The 18,028-nt window shown below is 45.9% G+C and overlaps 1 protein-coding gene across 1 annotated transcript; it reads right to left on the bottom strand.

Moving 5' to 3' along the window:
• Positions 1-9,171: 9,171 nt before the first annotated feature.
• Positions 9,172-10,462, bottom strand: TENT5C (terminal nucleotidyltransferase 5C). Its single transcript, XM_082248523.1, has one exon. The coding sequence runs from the start codon at positions 10,440-10,442 to the stop codon at positions 9,249-9,251; it is 1,194 nt and encodes a 397-aa protein (XP_082104649.1). The 5' UTR covers positions 10,443-10,462; the 3' UTR covers positions 9,172-9,248.
• Positions 10,463-18,028: the final 7,566 nt, after the last annotated feature.

Below are 18,028 nucleotides of genomic sequence, written 5' to 3'. Positions count from 1 at the left end.
AAGCCCTACCCCGAAAATAAGACCTAGTATTAATTTTGGGGGTGGCTGCATTATAAGCCCTACCCCGAAAATAAGACCTAGGTAAAGTCAATGTAAAAACATGTAATCTGTTTTGTAAAAAGATTATATAATGTGTAGTTTATCTCCTTTTGTAACTTTATTGTGGAAAATACCTTATTTACAGTGCCACTGGGTGCTCACATGACCCATCGTAGATCTTCTCCTCTCCTCCCGGTTGATGTCAGCGGCCCCTCACTCTGCAATGCTCAAAGCGGGGAAAAAGAGCTCCGGTGGGTCACTTGATGTAATTAAGGTATTTTCCACTATAAAGTTACAACAGGAGACACTGCACATTATATAATCTTTTTACAAAATGTATTACATAATTTTATAATGCCTTTAACCACTTTAGCCCCGCTCACATGGAGGCTACTGCAGCAAAGTGCCGCGATCCCGTCCAGCGACGTAGACCTACGTCGCTGGACTCCGCCCCTTGTGGGCGGCGCTCGCGCGCCGCCAGAGGCTCGCTCCCGCTGTGTTCATTCACAGCGGGAGTCGGGCCAGCGGAGGAGCAGCGGCGATTGCCACTGCTCTGCCCCGATCGTCGGGGATCGAGTCTGGAGATCCGCCCGCTGTGTGTAAACACAGCGGTCGGATCTCCATAGTGACAGGGACTGACAGATCGGAGTGTTCAGCATAGCTGGACATCCGATCTGTCCCTGTGTCACACAGTCCCCCCCCACACGTCAGTAAGCACCAGGCATACATTAACCCCTCCCTCTCCAATAAAATTAACCCCTTCCCTGCCAGTGTCATTTTTACAGTAACAGTGCATATATATATATATAGCACTGATTACTGTAGAAATGTCACTGGTACCCCCAAAAGTGTCAAAAATGTCAGTCAAGGGTCCGATCTGTCCGCCGCAATGTCGCAGTCCCGCAAAAAAAAAAAAAAAAAAAAAAAAAAAAAAAAAAAAAAAAAAAAAAAAAAAAAATCGCAGATCACCGCCATTACGCGTTAAAAAAACAAAAACAAAAATGACAGAAATCTTTCCCTTAGTTAGTAAAACGCAATAACTTTTGGGCAAACCAATCAAAATACGCTTATTGCGATTTTTTTTTACTAAACATAGGTAGCAGAAATCAAATTGGCCAAAAATTTTAAAAAAAAATTTGATTTTTACATTTTTTTTGGGGGGAATTTCATATAAAAAAATGTGAAAAATATTGTTATTGTTTCAAAATAAATGCTCTTTTTTTGTTTATAGCGCAAAAAGTAAAAATCGCACAGGTGATCAAATACCACCAAAAGAAAGCTCTGTTTGTGGGGAAAAAAGGACATCAATTTCGTTTGGGTACGGCGTCGCACGACCGCGCAATTATCAGTTAAAGTCGCACAGCGCCGAATCGCAAAAAGTGGCCTGGACGGAAGACAGCAAAAGCCTCCGGTGGTAAAGTGGTTAACCAAGATTTATTTTTGTGATTACAGAATGTCCTAATGCTGACTCCTAAGCTTACAGGGGGAGAGAAGACAGGGGACACGAACTTTAAAATTTCTTTATTGTTTTAGTCCAGGTTTTTTAAAACAAAGAGGGGTAAATGACACGGTACAAGCACTGTGCTGTCGATCATGCCTTAAAGGATCAGAATTTTTTTTTTTGTTAGGGTTACAACCACTTTAAGATCATCATAATGACATGACTGTTTTTGAATAAATGGAAATAAATAAGACATCCCCTGAAAATAAGCCCTAGTGTGTTTTTGGTAGCCAAAAATATTATAAGACCCGGTCTTATTTTCGTGGAAACACGGTAGATCTTAAAGCAGGGTTCCGGCCTCAAATACCTTTAACTAAAAATACCCCTATAATACTAATCCATCACCCAGGGCCAGTGCTTCCACTAGGCAAACTAGGCAGCCGCCTAGGGCGCATTGCCATCTAGGGGCGCAGCCACGCGTCAGCACTCACTCTCCGTCATGAATGATCCTTGTGAGCTGAGGAAAGGGGGCGGCAGTGGGGGAGGAAGAAGGGACAGAGGAAGATGCCAGGTGGGACAGTGGCAGAACTACCAGGCCTTGGCTTTCCACCATTGTTGGGGGAGCCCCAAGGGGCAGGAAAGAAGCCCACTGGAGTGCTAACTGCATAATGATCCTCTTCCTCTGGAGCTGAGCGGCCTAATCCCTGGGCGGGAAGTGACTCTCTAATCTGAGCTGGTGGGCAGCCGTTCATTTCCCTGGGTCGGTATTAAACAGGGAGCGGAGGAGAGCTGAACTTGAGCCGGAGCTCGGCACTGGAGGGCGGCACCTTTACTGGAGCAGAAGCGACGAGGCACCGGAATGGTCTGAGGATGTTGGTGATGAAGGACATGCGGAGCTCTCTGACTGCTGCTTCTCCCTCCACCAGGAAGCGGTTGGAGCTGTGGTGAGCACTGTGGTCCAAGAGAGGAGCGTCCTGGGAGAAGGAATCAGCAGGATCATGGTGAAGGAGGGCAGAGTGCAGGCCACTCTCTTCATACTGCCCAGTAAGTGTCCCCAGAACAGGGAATCAGGGTCCCTGGGTGTGATATGGAGGATCCCTGGTGTGAAAGAGAATTGCAGTCACCAGGTATGCCATGGGGGAGAGGGGTCACAAGTGTAACAGGGGTTTGGGGTCACCAGGTGTGCCATGGGGGATTGAGGTCCCCAGGTGTGCCATGGAGGAACATCAGGGTCCCCAGGTGTGACATGTAGGAATATGGGGATCACTGTGTATGACAGCATTACATGGAGGAACCATCAGATCAGGGTCACTGGATATGACATGGCAGTTTTTAACCCCTTCCCTTTTTATTTTTTTGGGGGAGGCGCAAGTAGCTGATCTTGCCTAGGGCGTAAAACAGTCTAGCACCGGCCCTGCCATCGCCCTTTACAGAACCGCTATTCTCATACTTACAAGGTGTACAGTATTGGATTTTAGTCAAAAATCGTACTTTTAAAAACGCTGTCTGGGCGCAGCCATCTTGGATGTGGGCATCTGAAGCCTCCATGTAATCTGCTGTGTCCTTCCTGATTCCAGGGAGTTCTACCTGATTGCAGCCTCCTGGGAGTGAGGACAAACAGCTCCCAGGATGCAATGCAAAGGCAGAAGTGATGTCGGTGGCCGCGGCCACAGAGGGGGGAGAAGGAGGAAGTACAATCAAAAATGCCCTGAAAATAAGGTAAGGGACCCCCGAAAAAAATGCCCAATTGTTGATCAGCATAGCGAGCACTCCAGATATCACTAAAGTTGCAAAATAGGCCGGAACTCCGCTTTAAGATCACTAGAGGGATCACTAGCAGGAGGTCCCGATTCCTCTATATAGGGCCCGTCTCAGCGCTACCAAATTTGAACTCTTGCAGATCTGAGTAAACAGCTCTAGAAAACAAGGCGGCACAATGTTTATTTTTCCACAAGTCTACAGATCCAGATTAACTTGCTAACTTTAACACCTCTCACTCCAATACGGGCCAAGACATTAATCCACTGGAGCTGCACTCCCATTATTTAAGGGAACCTGTACTCAGGGCTGCTGTTAGAAATCACAGGACCCCCCCCCCCCCAAAAAATTTATCAAGACATTTTCACTAAAATCATCATTAGCGGACACAAAACATAACCTGTATGAATTAGGTCATTGTTTTTTTTATATAAAAAGATATCTATAAAATTTTAGTGTAAATTATTTTACTTAAAAATTGTTAAGGGGGGGGGGGGGAGAAACGATGTCAGAGAAGCAGTTACAAGAATGATGCCCTGTGTCTCTCCCTGCAGCGGGTGAAAGCTGGCAGGAAAGGGAGAAACTGGCTTTCAGGCAGGACGGGGAGAAACTGGCTTTCAACTGCTGCAGAGCGCCACACAGGGCTTCCTTCTAACTGCACCTCCCCCCCCCCTTACAGGAGGACTGGTGGTCCCCTCATCAGCAGCCCTGCACTGTATTGAGAGACACATTGAGGTAGCAATAGCAGCACCCCTCAAAAAAAAAAAAAAAAAAAAAAAGGAGCAGTGGGATAGTTTGCTAGAATCGGCATACAGCTACATATGACATTGGAAGTAGGCCAACAGCAAGGAATTCAATACTATTCCAGATTTACTTTTGAGAGGTTCATCCCCAATTTCACCAACCTTACATGCGTGCAACCATGAGAAGTCTAATCTTCTGCCAGATAAGCGACTCCATGAAGGATAGAGATGATAGCCAAGTGCAGGGACCTCCAGACAATGGCACCATCTCCTCTTCGTTACCTCTAATAATTCCTAGCACAGGTGTCAAACTGGCAGCCGTCCAGCTTTTGCAGAACTACCAAGTCCCATGAGGCATTGCAAGGCTGATAGTTACAAGTATTACTCCCACAGGCATGATGGGACTTGTAGTTCCACACCAGCTGGAGGGCCACCAGTTTGACACTCCTGCCTGAAGGGTCTGGCCGGAGTAATAGTTAAAGATAAATTTTACACACCATTATAGATGTACAGATTCTAGAATTGGAAATTGGGAGCGTAAAACAAAAGCCATCAGTAAAGCAGATGAGTTCCACCCTAGGTACAAGACCTCCAACGTTATATGGAGCAGATAAGTCCCAATCACACCCCTCATAGCCAGACCTCCACAGTTCAATGAAACTGATAAAAAGGCCAGGCCGGGGGGGTGGGGATGTGCCGCAGCCCATTCATGGGGTTGTAGTTGAGGGACCCATCTTCTCTGTATAACATTGGAGGTCTTGTCCCCCGGGGTTGAAACACCATGAAGATTAAGATCCTGTATGTCCCCCTACCTTTGGGACTGGCCTCCCATCTAAAGCCCCGTACACACGATAAGAAATTCGGCCGGGAAATTTCGTCCAATCTGCCGATTTTCGGCTTGTTAGTATGGTGCTTCCGACAGCCAACTACGACTTTTCGGCCAAAAAAATTCTGGTGTGCAGGCTATATAATTTCTAATAAATCTTATGAGCAAGACTGGGCATGCTCAGAGATAGAACACATACAAAGCAATCCAACACATGACATCACTTCTGAAGCAGAATTTTGTAGAGCGGGAAAATTTGTGGGCAGTCTAGGCACATTCCAAAACAAAACACCACTCTGGACAAAAGACCGACGACGGGTCGGCGGAAATTCGTTGCGTGTGTACAAGGCTTTAGGCTACAAGTCCCTGCATGCATATCCTCTGCCTGTGATCCGACTCCCCATGAGTCCTTGTGCCCAGACTTCCTAAAATAATTTCCTCCATTAGGAGGGGAAACCACCACTCCCCAGGACTGGGCCACCCATCAGTGAAGGCATTGAGGACAGAAACTGTCAAGTCCCAGAACACCCTGCAGGCTACACATATGCAATCTACATTTCGGATGGAGTGGAGAAGGGTTAGACCCTCTGCCAGGTTGTTTTTATGGTCATATTCAGAGATCCATCTTTAGTTTTAAGCAGTGTTACAGCCTGGTTATGACTTAGTATTAGCCCAGCAGTCCCTATACAGCTGCCCTTAGCCTGAAGCAAAATGCCCATAAGGAGTCAATCTGCTCTGCAGAGTCCTCATGCCAATTAGGGACATGATGCAAGATGAGCTTAGTCTTATGCTTCTCCTGTGACTGATGGGGGGGGGGGGGGGGGGGGGAAGACATGCAGTATGACAAGTCGTGGCTCCGTGGCAGAGCTGTGCGAGTCAGGATGGAATGGACCGTATTACAAATTGTCCAGTTAAATTCCAGATCTCAATTAAGCATGTCATCTGTATGGTTTTCTTGGAGGTCAAGCATTAAGAACTTAAATTCCTAATGCCGGACCTTCAGGAAGACCATATTATGACAGGCATTTCCACCCCCACCATTATGGGTCATTGCCGACTTACCAAGCAACTGCTACTTGACCAAATGCTATTTGGTTACCACCTTTCTATAGAGGCTAATTTCCTAGCTATCATGCCAATTCTTCAGTTTTCATACTTAACCTTAAGAGGCATACAGGTACAAAAGTCATGACTTTGCATTAGATATGCAACTGAAGTCATAAAACATGCAACTGAAGCCCTGAAACCACCAGGCAGGTTGCATTTCCAGGTCGTCAGCAATGGCAACCCCTTTGGTTATGGCATGTGTGTTTTAAATGTAGTAAGGACAGCATTCAGCCAAGGGATACTGATGGTTGTTGGGCATTACTGCCATACCAATCCAGTCCTTGCGAAAGCATACCCATATGAAAAGCCTCAGATGCAAGCCAACACAGCTCCCCCACCTGGCGGGTGTACTGGTTCCTGTGCAGCAACATGCTTGACCAGGCCCCGTTTCACAGCCCTGGAACCAGCATACAGCTTCCATCAGACTTACCAGTATATAGCTTAGGGTGTTGGAATTTTAACACTTTTCAGTAAAGCAAACAAACAGGTCAGACACAAGGAGATTGTTTTGTCAAGGTTTATTTTTCAATGTGCAGCACTGTAAGATCAGTTACAGAATATTCCTGAGCGGGTTCTAAAGAAAAGCTTTGGCAATGATACAGACAGTTTGTGTGCAATGGTGGAAAAAAAGATTGTGCGGGCAGCCAGTGCCTGCAGGGTTCTTTGTGGTGGGGAAAGGGGGGTGGTTAACAGGCAGACCCTGCAGAGTCCATAGAGGGAATGACTCAGGTAGCCAGCCCATGCAGAGTCTTTGCAAGGGCTGGCCTCCAGGTACAACCATTGGTAGAGTCTATAGTGGGAGGTGGTACCAGAAGGCCAGCCCCTGCAGAGACAGTGGGAGGGTGCACATAATCTGTAGAAGGTATGGCCTCCAGTTAGGAGAAGTCACAGCATAGAAAATCCTGAGCTAGGGTCAACCTTAAGGCTTTTGTGAACACAAAGCAGAAATATCTGGCTTTTCCCACCACATTTACTACAATGCAAAAAGATTTGTCATATACACATACAGCCAATGTGACCTTTTACTAATTATAATCAACTAAGACCCGTATAACACATTCTAGTACTCAATGCGCCCCAATTTCTTAAACACAATGTACCAGGGCTGCTAGAACACAATAAGGCTGGCCATACATTATAACATTTTCCTTTAGGATTTACCAAAGCCATATAATAGAGGTCAAACCTAAACATTTTATGCAATCAGGCAGGCCCTCACACTATAGTTGAATGTAAATCTCAAAGAAAAGTATGGCCAGCTTAAGGCACAATTAGTCCAAATTACTAGCCACCCAGCAAACATAGGAGCAGTCATTGCACAGGGTACAAGTTCCACGGCCATCGTCTCAATCCTTATTACTGAGCAAGCATACAAGTTCTGGAGTTCCTGCTTCACTGGCTGTAGGCTTGCTCAGGGTCAGTGACCCACTTGATGGCCCCTGCTAAATTATTTTGGAACAGGTCAATGGTGGCATCCATATTTAGACAATTTTTTGGTGGAAAAGGCCACCAGCTTATGGTCCAAGGACTCCACTGATGAGATATACAGTTCTAATTTCAAGCAAATGGAGGACTTCTGCTACTACGTTTAAGTTATGGTTTTCCGCAGCCAACAAAAGGAGCAGAAGAAATGGGGGAATCAAGTCAGAGGCTGATCACACTAACTAGCTGAAATTTTTTAGATGGACATAGGGAGAACTGAGGTTGACTGGCAAGGGTGGTTGAAGGGAGGAACTGAGGGTTGACTGACAAGGTGGTTGAAGGGAGAACCGAGGTTGACTGGCAAGGTGGTTGAAGGGAGAACCGAGGTTGACTGGCAAGGTGGTTGAAGGGAGAACCGAGGTTGACTGGCAAGGTGGTTGAAGGGAGAACCGAGGTTGACTGGCAAGGTGGTTGAAGGGAGAACCAATGGTTGAAGGGAGAACCAAGGTTGACTGGCAAGGTGGTTGAAGGGAGAACTGAGGGTTGACTAACAAGGTGGTTGAAGGGAGAACTGAGGTTGACTGGCAAGGTGGTTGAAGGGAGAACCAATGGTTGAAGGGAGAACCAAGGTTGACTGGCAAGGTGGTTGAAGGGAGAACTGAGGGTTGACTAACAAGGTGGTTGAAGGGGAGAACTAGGGTTGACTTGACAAGGTGGTTGAAGTGATCATTGACCAAATCTGCCTGGCACTAAGTGGTTACCAACCAGACCTCTAAAGTTAGGAATGTTTAAGATTAGCTTAGCAAGATCTTAAGGTTATTGAACTATACAGAACTAAAAATAAACCCAGCCTTCAAATTATGAAGATATTGCAGTGAAATTTTAATCAACCTACCAGAATTTGTGTACACATCTCATCCCCACCACCTACGGCACAACAAAGAAAATTCAGAGCCTATCCATAATCTCCTGAAGCCCATAAACCCAAAAAGGTGCAATCTGAAAAATTTCCTGAACACTACACACATCAAAAACATCCTTCGACATCTTTTCTAAACGTCTCCCATTCTCAAAATTGTGTCACCACAGAGGGGGAAAAAAAAAAAATTAAAAAAACCCCTTGAAGTCAAGCCAGTATTTGGCAGTTTCACTAAATCCAAAAATAGTCTTTGCACCTGCTCACTTTATTGTCCTATAGTAAACTCGACTAGAGGGTAGCAATTCATTGAAGCTGCGCAGGTTAAGGCACAAGCATTCTCCAACTTACAAACATAAATAGAACATCCACGTCAACAAAAAAAATATATATAATTGCATAGGAAGACTCCTGCAATAAAGAACCCTCACCTACAAGACAAAATTAACACTTTTTCTAATACTTTTTTTTTTCCCCATTAATTCATTTTTTTTTTTTTTTAACACAAATTTATATTTTAATATTTTTTTTTTTTTTACTTATAATTTTCTTTTTATTCCCCATCCCAATTCAAGGTCTTTTAAAGACAAAGTTGCAAAAGCCCAAACCTTTCAGACTGCAGGAAACAAAGTTAGATCAAGCCATTTATAATAGAGTTGGAGTTTGGCTCATCTAAACAGTCAACACTGATTGGTTTAAAAAAGTTAAGGCCTTAACTGGCATAGCTACAGGTTTGACCTCTGACCTGCAGACCCTGAAGACTGTTTGCTTGTTAGACCAGAGTTAAGACTCGCAGAACTAATTAGGCAACAGATACATTTACAGAGTCATTCATTTCAACAAGACCACGAGTCATTGGGCAACAACCAAAAAAAGTCATTTTTTTTTTTTCTTCAAAGGAGTAGCCCAGACCACCTTCGGTAGAGGTCAACTAGTGTCCACAGTGTTTTAAATTCAAGGGTCCACCATCCCGGAGAGTCTAGAGGTGTAAACCCTCTAGCTACAAGGAAGCCATGTTGGATAGGACTGACTGTAGGAAACGGCAGTGTTGGCAATGTAGTAATTGCTGAAGTTCGCGTCGCTGACGTAAGGGGCAGGCTGGTAGTAGCAGGTGACATTTGTGGCATTTGGTATAATGTTCTGTTCTGCCAGCACCCTGAGTGCCAGCAGAGAGATGAGATTCAGAGTCTGCCTGCGTTCGTGTCCCATTAAACACACCGTGCTCTCGTTGACTACTTTCCGTAGGATCATTAGGTAGTCGTACTTGCTCTTCTCCTCGCCAATAAAGTGGTTCTGGAGGTAGGACTCCAACTTGCGCTGCTGTTCAAAGATATCGGAGAAGTCTATGAAGAAACGAGAGCACATGTAACGTTCTAGAGACTTAATCTCCTCCTTGTCTACTGGCTTAAAGTCACGCACCAGCAGATTGCTGTACTTCATGAGACCACCACCTCGGATCTCCTCTGGGTTCTTTGTAGCAATGAGTTTGTTGCGTAGATGGTGTAGAGAAGCCTCAAAGTCTCCATACATGCTCTCACCAATGACGGTAGGGTGGAAGTGCTCGGACATTGGATTCTCAGAACAGTCATGGTAGAATAGCAGTGAGTCCAGAACAATCTGGAAGGAGTCAACACTAAACTCAAACTGACGGCGGATGGAGTTGACAAACTTTAGCTCGATGTTCCTCCCGTCTTTGTTGGAAAGGGATATTAAGCTCCAGCGGTCTGCATCTGTAAAGACCTTGACCAGCTTTTGGACATAGGCCTCTTTCAGAGTCACTGGGCTGATTTTCTCCTTGTTTACTCCCTCAGGTAGGAAGTTCAGAAGTAAACCAATAACCACATCTTTCACAAGCTGGAACTCTGCTTCTGAGGGCATGTTGACACCAAATATTAAATCCAAATCTTTATAGCCAAGACCATTATCTTTCACCAAGACGTGGCTGGCTGCTGAACCATTCAGCCTCACATCCCTGACTTTGATCCCAGCATCCTCTAGTTTGCTGCGCACCAACTGCACAATTTCCTTCAGGGTGATCTTCAAGGTGGGAAAGTTGCCACGTCCATGGATGGGAACCACTTCTGTCAGAAAGCTGTTCAAGCGGTCTACTTGTTCCCAAGTGAGGACACTTCTGGCCTTTGAAGAGCTGGCCTTTGAAGAGCTGGTGGCGCCATTACTTTGGTCTGTCATGGTGAGGACAGTTCTCCAGAATCACTAGGAGAGAAAAAATAAATCAATAAGTAAAATCAGGTTAGAACCAGACAAGTAACTTTCTACATTAGAATTGGTAGGCCCCTCTGGCTTATATAGAGCAGTGGTTCCCCAAGCTGGCCCAGGGGCCAAATATGGCCCTTGGCTTGCTTTTAACTGGCCCTTAAGGCACCATTTCTTCTACCAGCACGCAATGATGGGTCACTAATAATCCCAATATCAGAGATGACAGTTTACTCCCAATGATGCCAAGACAATTTCCTACTCCCACTGGCCATGGTTCAGCCTCCCCTAGAGTCTAAAGGGCAATAAAACTGGGTTTGGAAAGTTTGGAGATCCAATAGAGCAACACAAGGAATCTGAACTACTGGTGACTTCACCTGCCCACCTCCCCCTGGTAAGGTACAGAGTATTGCATGTACAAATCATTATCTAAAGCCCCGTACACACGATAAGAAATTCGTAAGGGAAAATTAATCAGACGACCGATCTTCGGATTGTTAGTATGGTGCTTTCGACAGCCGACTCCTGACAAAATCCTGATGTGCAGGCTATAACATTTTTTGTCCGTAGTACAACAGCCGATTTTCATCTCATTAGTACAGATTTAGACGGAAAAAAATCTTAATAGCAAGACTAGGCATGCTCAGAGACGAAAGAACACATACAAAGCAATCCAACACATCACTTCTGAAGTAGAATTCTGTCATATGGGAAAATTTGTATGAAAAAACCTCTTCACTTTCCACATCAGACTAGCATGCCACAAAAAAAAAAAAAAAAAAAAAAAAAAAAAAAAAAATGGACGACTGGTCGGCAGAAATTCTTAGCGTGTGTAAGGGGCTTAACTCAAACCACATAGCACAGGAAGCAGATTTCTACTGTACCGGCTGTTCTAGGCATAGGAGCACTTTGATCCTCAAAGCTCCTGGAACTGCTACAGGCAGGTGGTGGCTAACCAAAATTACTTACAAGAAAAGAAAACACAAAAAAAAACTAACTTTTTTGGACACTGAAGTTTTTGAACTTTATAATGTCCAAGTCATTTCTTTGCACGGATCAGGTGGCTAAAATAGGAGACACCAAGTAAAACCTGGAAATTCTACAGTCAAGATGGTTATACAGCCAGGCCAATGGCAGAGTTTGCACTAGAATGAAGCTATACAAGTTCTTTCCTGACTTGTAACCAACAGCTGAAGAGCGTCATAACAGTTAACGCCACTCCGAAATTTCGGAGGTAATTGTCAACCTTTACATCTTTCATGCCTTGGGTGAAGGAGTGATAGGTCCCATATGGAGACCAGAGACTTCATATTCAGCTACTGAAATATCAAAAATGTTCAGATCTACAGTGCCCAGTGATCCCCAGCTAAATTTGGGATACTGGTACACAAGTGCCTTTGGTGAGTTGACCAAAATTCCAAAAAAAAAAAAAAAAAAAAAAAGTAATTTTCCCGGATTTTACATTGGTGTGCCTAAAATAAGTTTTACCAGACCAGTGCCAGATTAGACCCTCTGTCCGATGTCTAGATTTACTTTCCAGGAGAGTAGAAGAATCTGCAAAGTTTGAGAGGAACCCACCTTGGCAGGTGACAAGTGCATCGCCCCCCCCCCCCAGCATTGCTCTGGTGGCCATTAACACCAAGCAGATCGAGATCGAGACCTCCCTGGAAAAGGTAACATGTCAAATGTTCCGTGCTACACATCCAGGCTGAAGGTCTACAATATTACGAGTCAATTATATGACCACACATCTGTTCCACTTCATCCAAATAAATCTGGAGAGGATGCCACAATGTACACTTAGGAGCCAACTGCACATTACAATGAAAGTGGCAGATTACTGTGTTGCCCCAGAGCCGCAACAGTCCTCATTTCTAAAACTTCAGCAGCTGCAGAGCCATCATTCGAATTTTACCCTTCTCTATAATCCAGCAATGCTAGATGCAAAGCCCTACAGCATCTGGAGTGGAGAGACACCCACTTAGTATCCAAATACTTTCCCAACATCTGATGTCAACTCAGCTAGGGCAAGGTCTAGTCACATCAGGACAGCACATGTTTCCCCCCCCCCCCCAGGGGGTAAAAACAAAAATCCCAAACAGACCTGCATGCCCATCAGAATGTTTTAAACCATTGCATGAACCAGCAAAAGCTTCATAGTCATAGTTTGATGAGCGAAGGAAAGGCTCTGCACTGCTGACTCTTCCCCCCCCCCAGCCCCCCCCCCATTTGGCATGGTGATTGCAGTTACTAGGAAATCCAAAAGTTTGTCGTCACCAACACATTGTACAGGGGAAATTCTTTGTGGCAAAATGGCTAAAGAACCCATAACAAAGTAATTGGGACCCCCCCCCAAAAAAAAAAAAAAATATATATATATATTTTTTTTTTTTGACTACACACTTTTAAGCATGCTGGCCTTTCCAATTATGCAATGGTGGTCCTGCACCCTCACTACATGTGCAGAATGGTTGGTTGTATGCCATCCATCATACCAGTCTCACCTAGGGGGAATGGGACCTGGATTAACCTAGCTGCCCAGCCCCCATTCCAACGTTAAAACTCCAAATCAAAAAAGGTCTAAGTGCAGGTTTTTGTCAGGTACAACCCCAGACTGAGTGGTCACACCCGGGGCCTCATGCAAAGATCAGACCCCCCCATAAAGAAGAAAAAAAAACTTCCGAATGGGCCAACAGAACCCTTTTCAGATGAATATCAAGCCTCCAGTCAGGCACACATTACACTTCCAGGGCCGTTCCTACATTTGAAAGTGTGCCAAGTACAGTGTAAGAGGCCTTACCAAGAAATGACAGCCATGTACGTAGGATGTAGTGTACTCTGGCTCGTCACCAGCTGCTCACCCTTTTATAGGTCTTGGTGGCACCGTGCCACAGCAGGAAGTGAGGTGCAGGCAGAAAGAAAAGGATGCCACAGAATTAAAGGACAACTCCTCCAAAGCAAATAATTCACACAAGTCTTGGGCACAGACTTAGTTTCCTACACCTCTGGCAGTGTGTTCTGCAGCCATGAATGCTTCCCATTTCTGTACTTTTGTGACATATTCACAAGTCTGCATAAATACTTTCCTGGTCTGTTACCATGTGCTGCAACAGTATCACTTAAAGAAAAGTCACCTTTGTATTAGAAAGTTGGCTTCCAGCTTCAGTCTGGCTTTGCCTAGTCAAGGAAGAGGTCAGTCTGCTGCAGGCAGAAGGAAGCATTTGCAAAGTCTCCCTTCCTGCAGTAATCTGCAAAGTCACAGCCATGGTTACTTGTTCCAAGTTATGGACTAAATATTCAAAGCAGAAACTACCTTTCAGCCAGCTAGACACATGCATATATTGAAGAACTTTTCTTCAGCGAGAACTTGGGGGGGGGGGGGGGAAGAAGAACGACGTAGGGAAGAAGAAGGACGACGTAGGGAAGAAGAAGGACGACGTAGGGAAGAAGAAGGACGACGTAGGGAAGAAGAAGGACGACGTAGGGAAGAAGAACGTTTAATGTGTCAAAAAACCCTGTCCTAGTGACTTCAGAAGGCCTAGTTGGGCAGGTAAACCCAAAATTTCAACCAAGACTGAACTTTGGACTGGAGCTCCATCTATAGCACGATTGTACAGCTTCCGAGACAAAGAAAGCACAACCTCTACAGTTTCATCTATGTTCTCCCCATAGCACTTGCACTATACCATAAACACTTCCAAGTCAGTAGTAGAACTCCCAAGACCACTCCTTGGCCCAGAGGGCCACCAACAGCCCCATTTGAAGTGAACCCGTCAGTAATATGGCAGGTACAGTACCAGGCTTTCATCATCCTTCCTTCACTATCAGACCTTGACAGGCATACAGATTAATCAGTCCTCTTAAAGGGTCAGATGGCACCCTGGAGCTTCAAACCAAGGACCTCAACCAACCCTCAGTTTGACTTTGCCATTGCTGTAGCATCCGGTGAATATAACATTTGGAGCGAATAATCTATTGCTCTGTGCAATAAAACAGCGTGCAACACTTCAAATGCAGTTTACTTAAGGTTTTGTGACTTTACAAGACAGCAGGTTACCATACTTGCTCCAGGGTGGTGACAGCAGCAAAATTCTAATCTCTGTCCAGACAGATTCCATAATGGAGACCAATGACCAGCTCGCAACTCAGCCAACCCCCATCAGCCATCAAAAGGAGGAAAAAAAAAAAAAAAGTTTCCTCCTATCCTACAGGAGGAATGGCCTGCAGGGTCCATCTTCTATATGGCAGAATGCTGCATGTCTGGCCACACAGCCAATGTATACATCAGGAGTTATATGGAGGTCAAGCTGGAGTGTAATGTATACTTCACGCCAGATATATCCGCCCATAATGGTGTACACAAAATCATGACAGCACAGTTCAGATTAAGAGTGACATCCTCTCATTTTGCATCATATAGCATGATAGCCATGGGTGCTGGAGTAGGGACGTCCTCCTACAAGAATACATCATATGGCATGGCAGCTATGGGTGCTGGGAGTCCCACAGTCGCTCTGGGAAGATGTGTGGCACTGGAGACAAAAGCTGGACTGTGTCCTCCAGCGTGCAGGGCTGATTGCAGGTACAAAGTCACCTGTATGAGTGGACTCACCCCTGCCATCTGTCTACTAATCCCTCCTGGCAGATGTCTTCCCAGAGCAGGTCCCCACTCTTCAGGTCCATTCTCTGGCTTCATGCAGTTGGCACAAGCCCTGGGACAGCCTGCCATAGTGAGGTGATGTATGGAGGTAGAGGTTATGAAAAGTCTGTCATCACCCCTAGGCTACAGACATCACTAATTTCCAGCCAAAGGATCTAAAAGATTGCAATTCCCGCTGCATAGCCAACCCCGTTTTCTGTTCTGCTTCTACGGCATAGACCACAAAGGCTCCCCTGCACTCCTGGGTTCAGCTGCCCAAACACAGCCTATTACTAATAGATCATGAGAACCTACCTAAACAATACTTTCTAATGCAGGCACTTGCAGCACATATGGGGGTTTTCCACTGCATGGTTCAGCTCGCTTTGGGGCTTTTCCACTACATGGTACGTTTAACGGTTCGGTACAGCGGCGCGTTTCCACTACATGGTAAGGCTCTCCTAAACAGTACCACGGTTGTGGTTCCAAGCAGGCTGTACCTATACCATATGCCACAACCCTTCGCATGCAGCCTTGACTGTCACTACTAGCCACTGATTGGTCAGAGAATCGCAATCTCACCCACTTACTACTTTAGTGGAAAAGCAAACCGAGCCGAGTAGAGCCTGTACAGTGCCGACTCATACCATGAGCAGGGCCAAGTGGAGCCGAGCCGGTATTCGAAGTGGAAAAGTGCCAATAGTTGATGGAAGTACAATCCAATTAGATAATGAGATTTAAAGTGGGACTTCACTGTCAGTGTTGGACAGGCACTCCTTTCTCAAGCTTGCATGCCTTTCCAACACAAACCATCGCAAATGCTTGGAGACGCATTGCATATTATCAGCTCAACTTTAACTGGCTCGTGGATTCAAAGCATATGGAATGGCAGCTATGGGTGCAGAGGTGGGATGTCCGCTACACTATGTTCCACCGTACAACATGGCAGCTATGGGTACTGTGATTGAGGTCCTCTTACACTATGCAACATATACCATGGTAGTGATGGTTACTGGGATGTGGGGGGGGGGGGGGGGTGTCCTCTTACACCATGGCAATGATGGGAACTGGGATGGGGAGGTGGATGTCCTAAAACTATGCACCGAGTACCACAGCAGTGATGGGTGCTGGGATAGGGGAAGGGAATGGATTATACAAATTGCAGTCGACATATCCATTTGCTAGATAAAACCCTTTGCTTCCACCCCTGTAGTTCTGTAGAATGCAGCAAACTCCATTCCTAGACGACTAGTGAATGGTTGTAATGGAGAGGAACGCTGGGATTGGGTTACCAGCTGACAGCACAGAACTGGATACCGGCAGGTCTTGAGTTACGGCCAAACTTTGTCCTGATGGAGATTTACGTCATTGTGTGCCTGAGGAGGGGGCGGCCTAGAATCTGCTGTACATCCCCAGACAGACGGAAAGACTCGACCTTTCAACACCGCACTTTTTTCCAAAAGATTAAACCAACTAAACCTCACTGCAATACAAGTGATATTATATCTGATAGTAATGTTTGGTCTCTTCTAAAGAGTTCAGGGTTTGAAAGCCAAATGTTTATTCTGCATATATTTGCCTTCACTGGTAGTGGAGGACTTTGATGGAAACTTGTCAAAGGGTCAGACAAGCCATGTTCATATCAGATCTTCAGCCCACCCCCCATAGTAAACCCTTTGAATATCAAGTGTGTGGCCCTGCGTGATCATGCCACCAGTACATAACTGTCATTCCTGGGAGTCTTATGACATCAGTGGTGTCACACATGGGTGCCATACGCTGCAGTCACACTTGCTCAGGGAAGCTGGTCAACTTGAAAATATGAGGCTTCAAGCACAGCAACTCCCGACACGGCAATGCACAATCGTGGTGCATTCCGAACTCCAAAAATGTTGGTCCTGCTCCATTTTCACAATGCACACTGAAGCTTGACTTAATACCCCAGCATTGGTGTCAGTACCATTACCACCACTGACCTCCCCAACCGACACTGGTGGCCAGTGTGATTCCCCATGCATTGCTGGTCACTAACAGTGGAATTTAGCCCTCCCTCACACACTTGACTAACTGGAATTTAACCCCCCCCCCCCCCCCATGGTGATCACTCCTGTGCCATGCTCCCCTTTCCCCAGTCCAGAGATAACACTGCCCACATTACACAATGGGTTCCAGTGCTCAACCCAACTGGCACCCACCGCATTCTGTATGGCGCATTCTGGACGGAGAATACTCCGCTGCCGGACGGGAGAATACTCCGCTGCCGGACGGGAGAATACTCCGCTGCCGGACGGGAGAATACTCCGCTGCCGGACGCTCTGGAAATAGCTTGCAGGCTGCACAAAGAGGGCCAACAAGCCACATGTTGGGCACCGGGGGGGGGGGGGGTGTTTAGTGTGACAATGGCAGTCATTACACTCCCATATGCCTGTAACCCCAAATAGTAGGCAAATACCTGTAGTCCAATGGCAAGTCACATAGAAGCCAAGCACTGATCGTGTGTTCCAACAAATGACCTTGGTGGGCCAAATGGAAGTCGTGTTGGAGCACTGCCTTGTAGCTGATTACCAAACTAGAGAATGCCGCTTGCCTGGTCACCTGTGAGAGCCATTTCTGCCTCCACCCCCCCTCCATGGCCAATCACATGAATGGCACTGTCATGTGTTCCTTATCAAGTGATATTAGCAGCTCATTTAGAGCCCTGCCCCTACAGATGTGGGATTTTTCCAGCTTGTAGAGGTCACTGGCTGGAGCAGTCAGTCATGCATTTGGTTAAGTGGCCATGGTGGCCCAAATTGAGTCATGGCATAGGTTTTGATGTGCACCAGATTTTTACCACTATGGAGATCACATCTTGCACCATAAGCTGTCCTGCAGGCCACCACCCCCCCCCCCCCCATCCCATTAAGAACTGTTCTAGAAAGAC

The sequence above is a fragment of the Pelophylax lessonae genome (genome assembly GCF_965119305.1).
Source record: "Pelophylax lessonae genome assembly, chromosome: 2".
NCBI classification, from domain to species: domain Eukaryota; kingdom Metazoa; phylum Chordata; class Amphibia; order Anura; family Ranidae; genus Pelophylax; species Pelophylax lessonae.
Note: the sequence above shows the minus strand (reverse complement) of the source record. Positions and strands in the feature narration are given on the sequence as shown.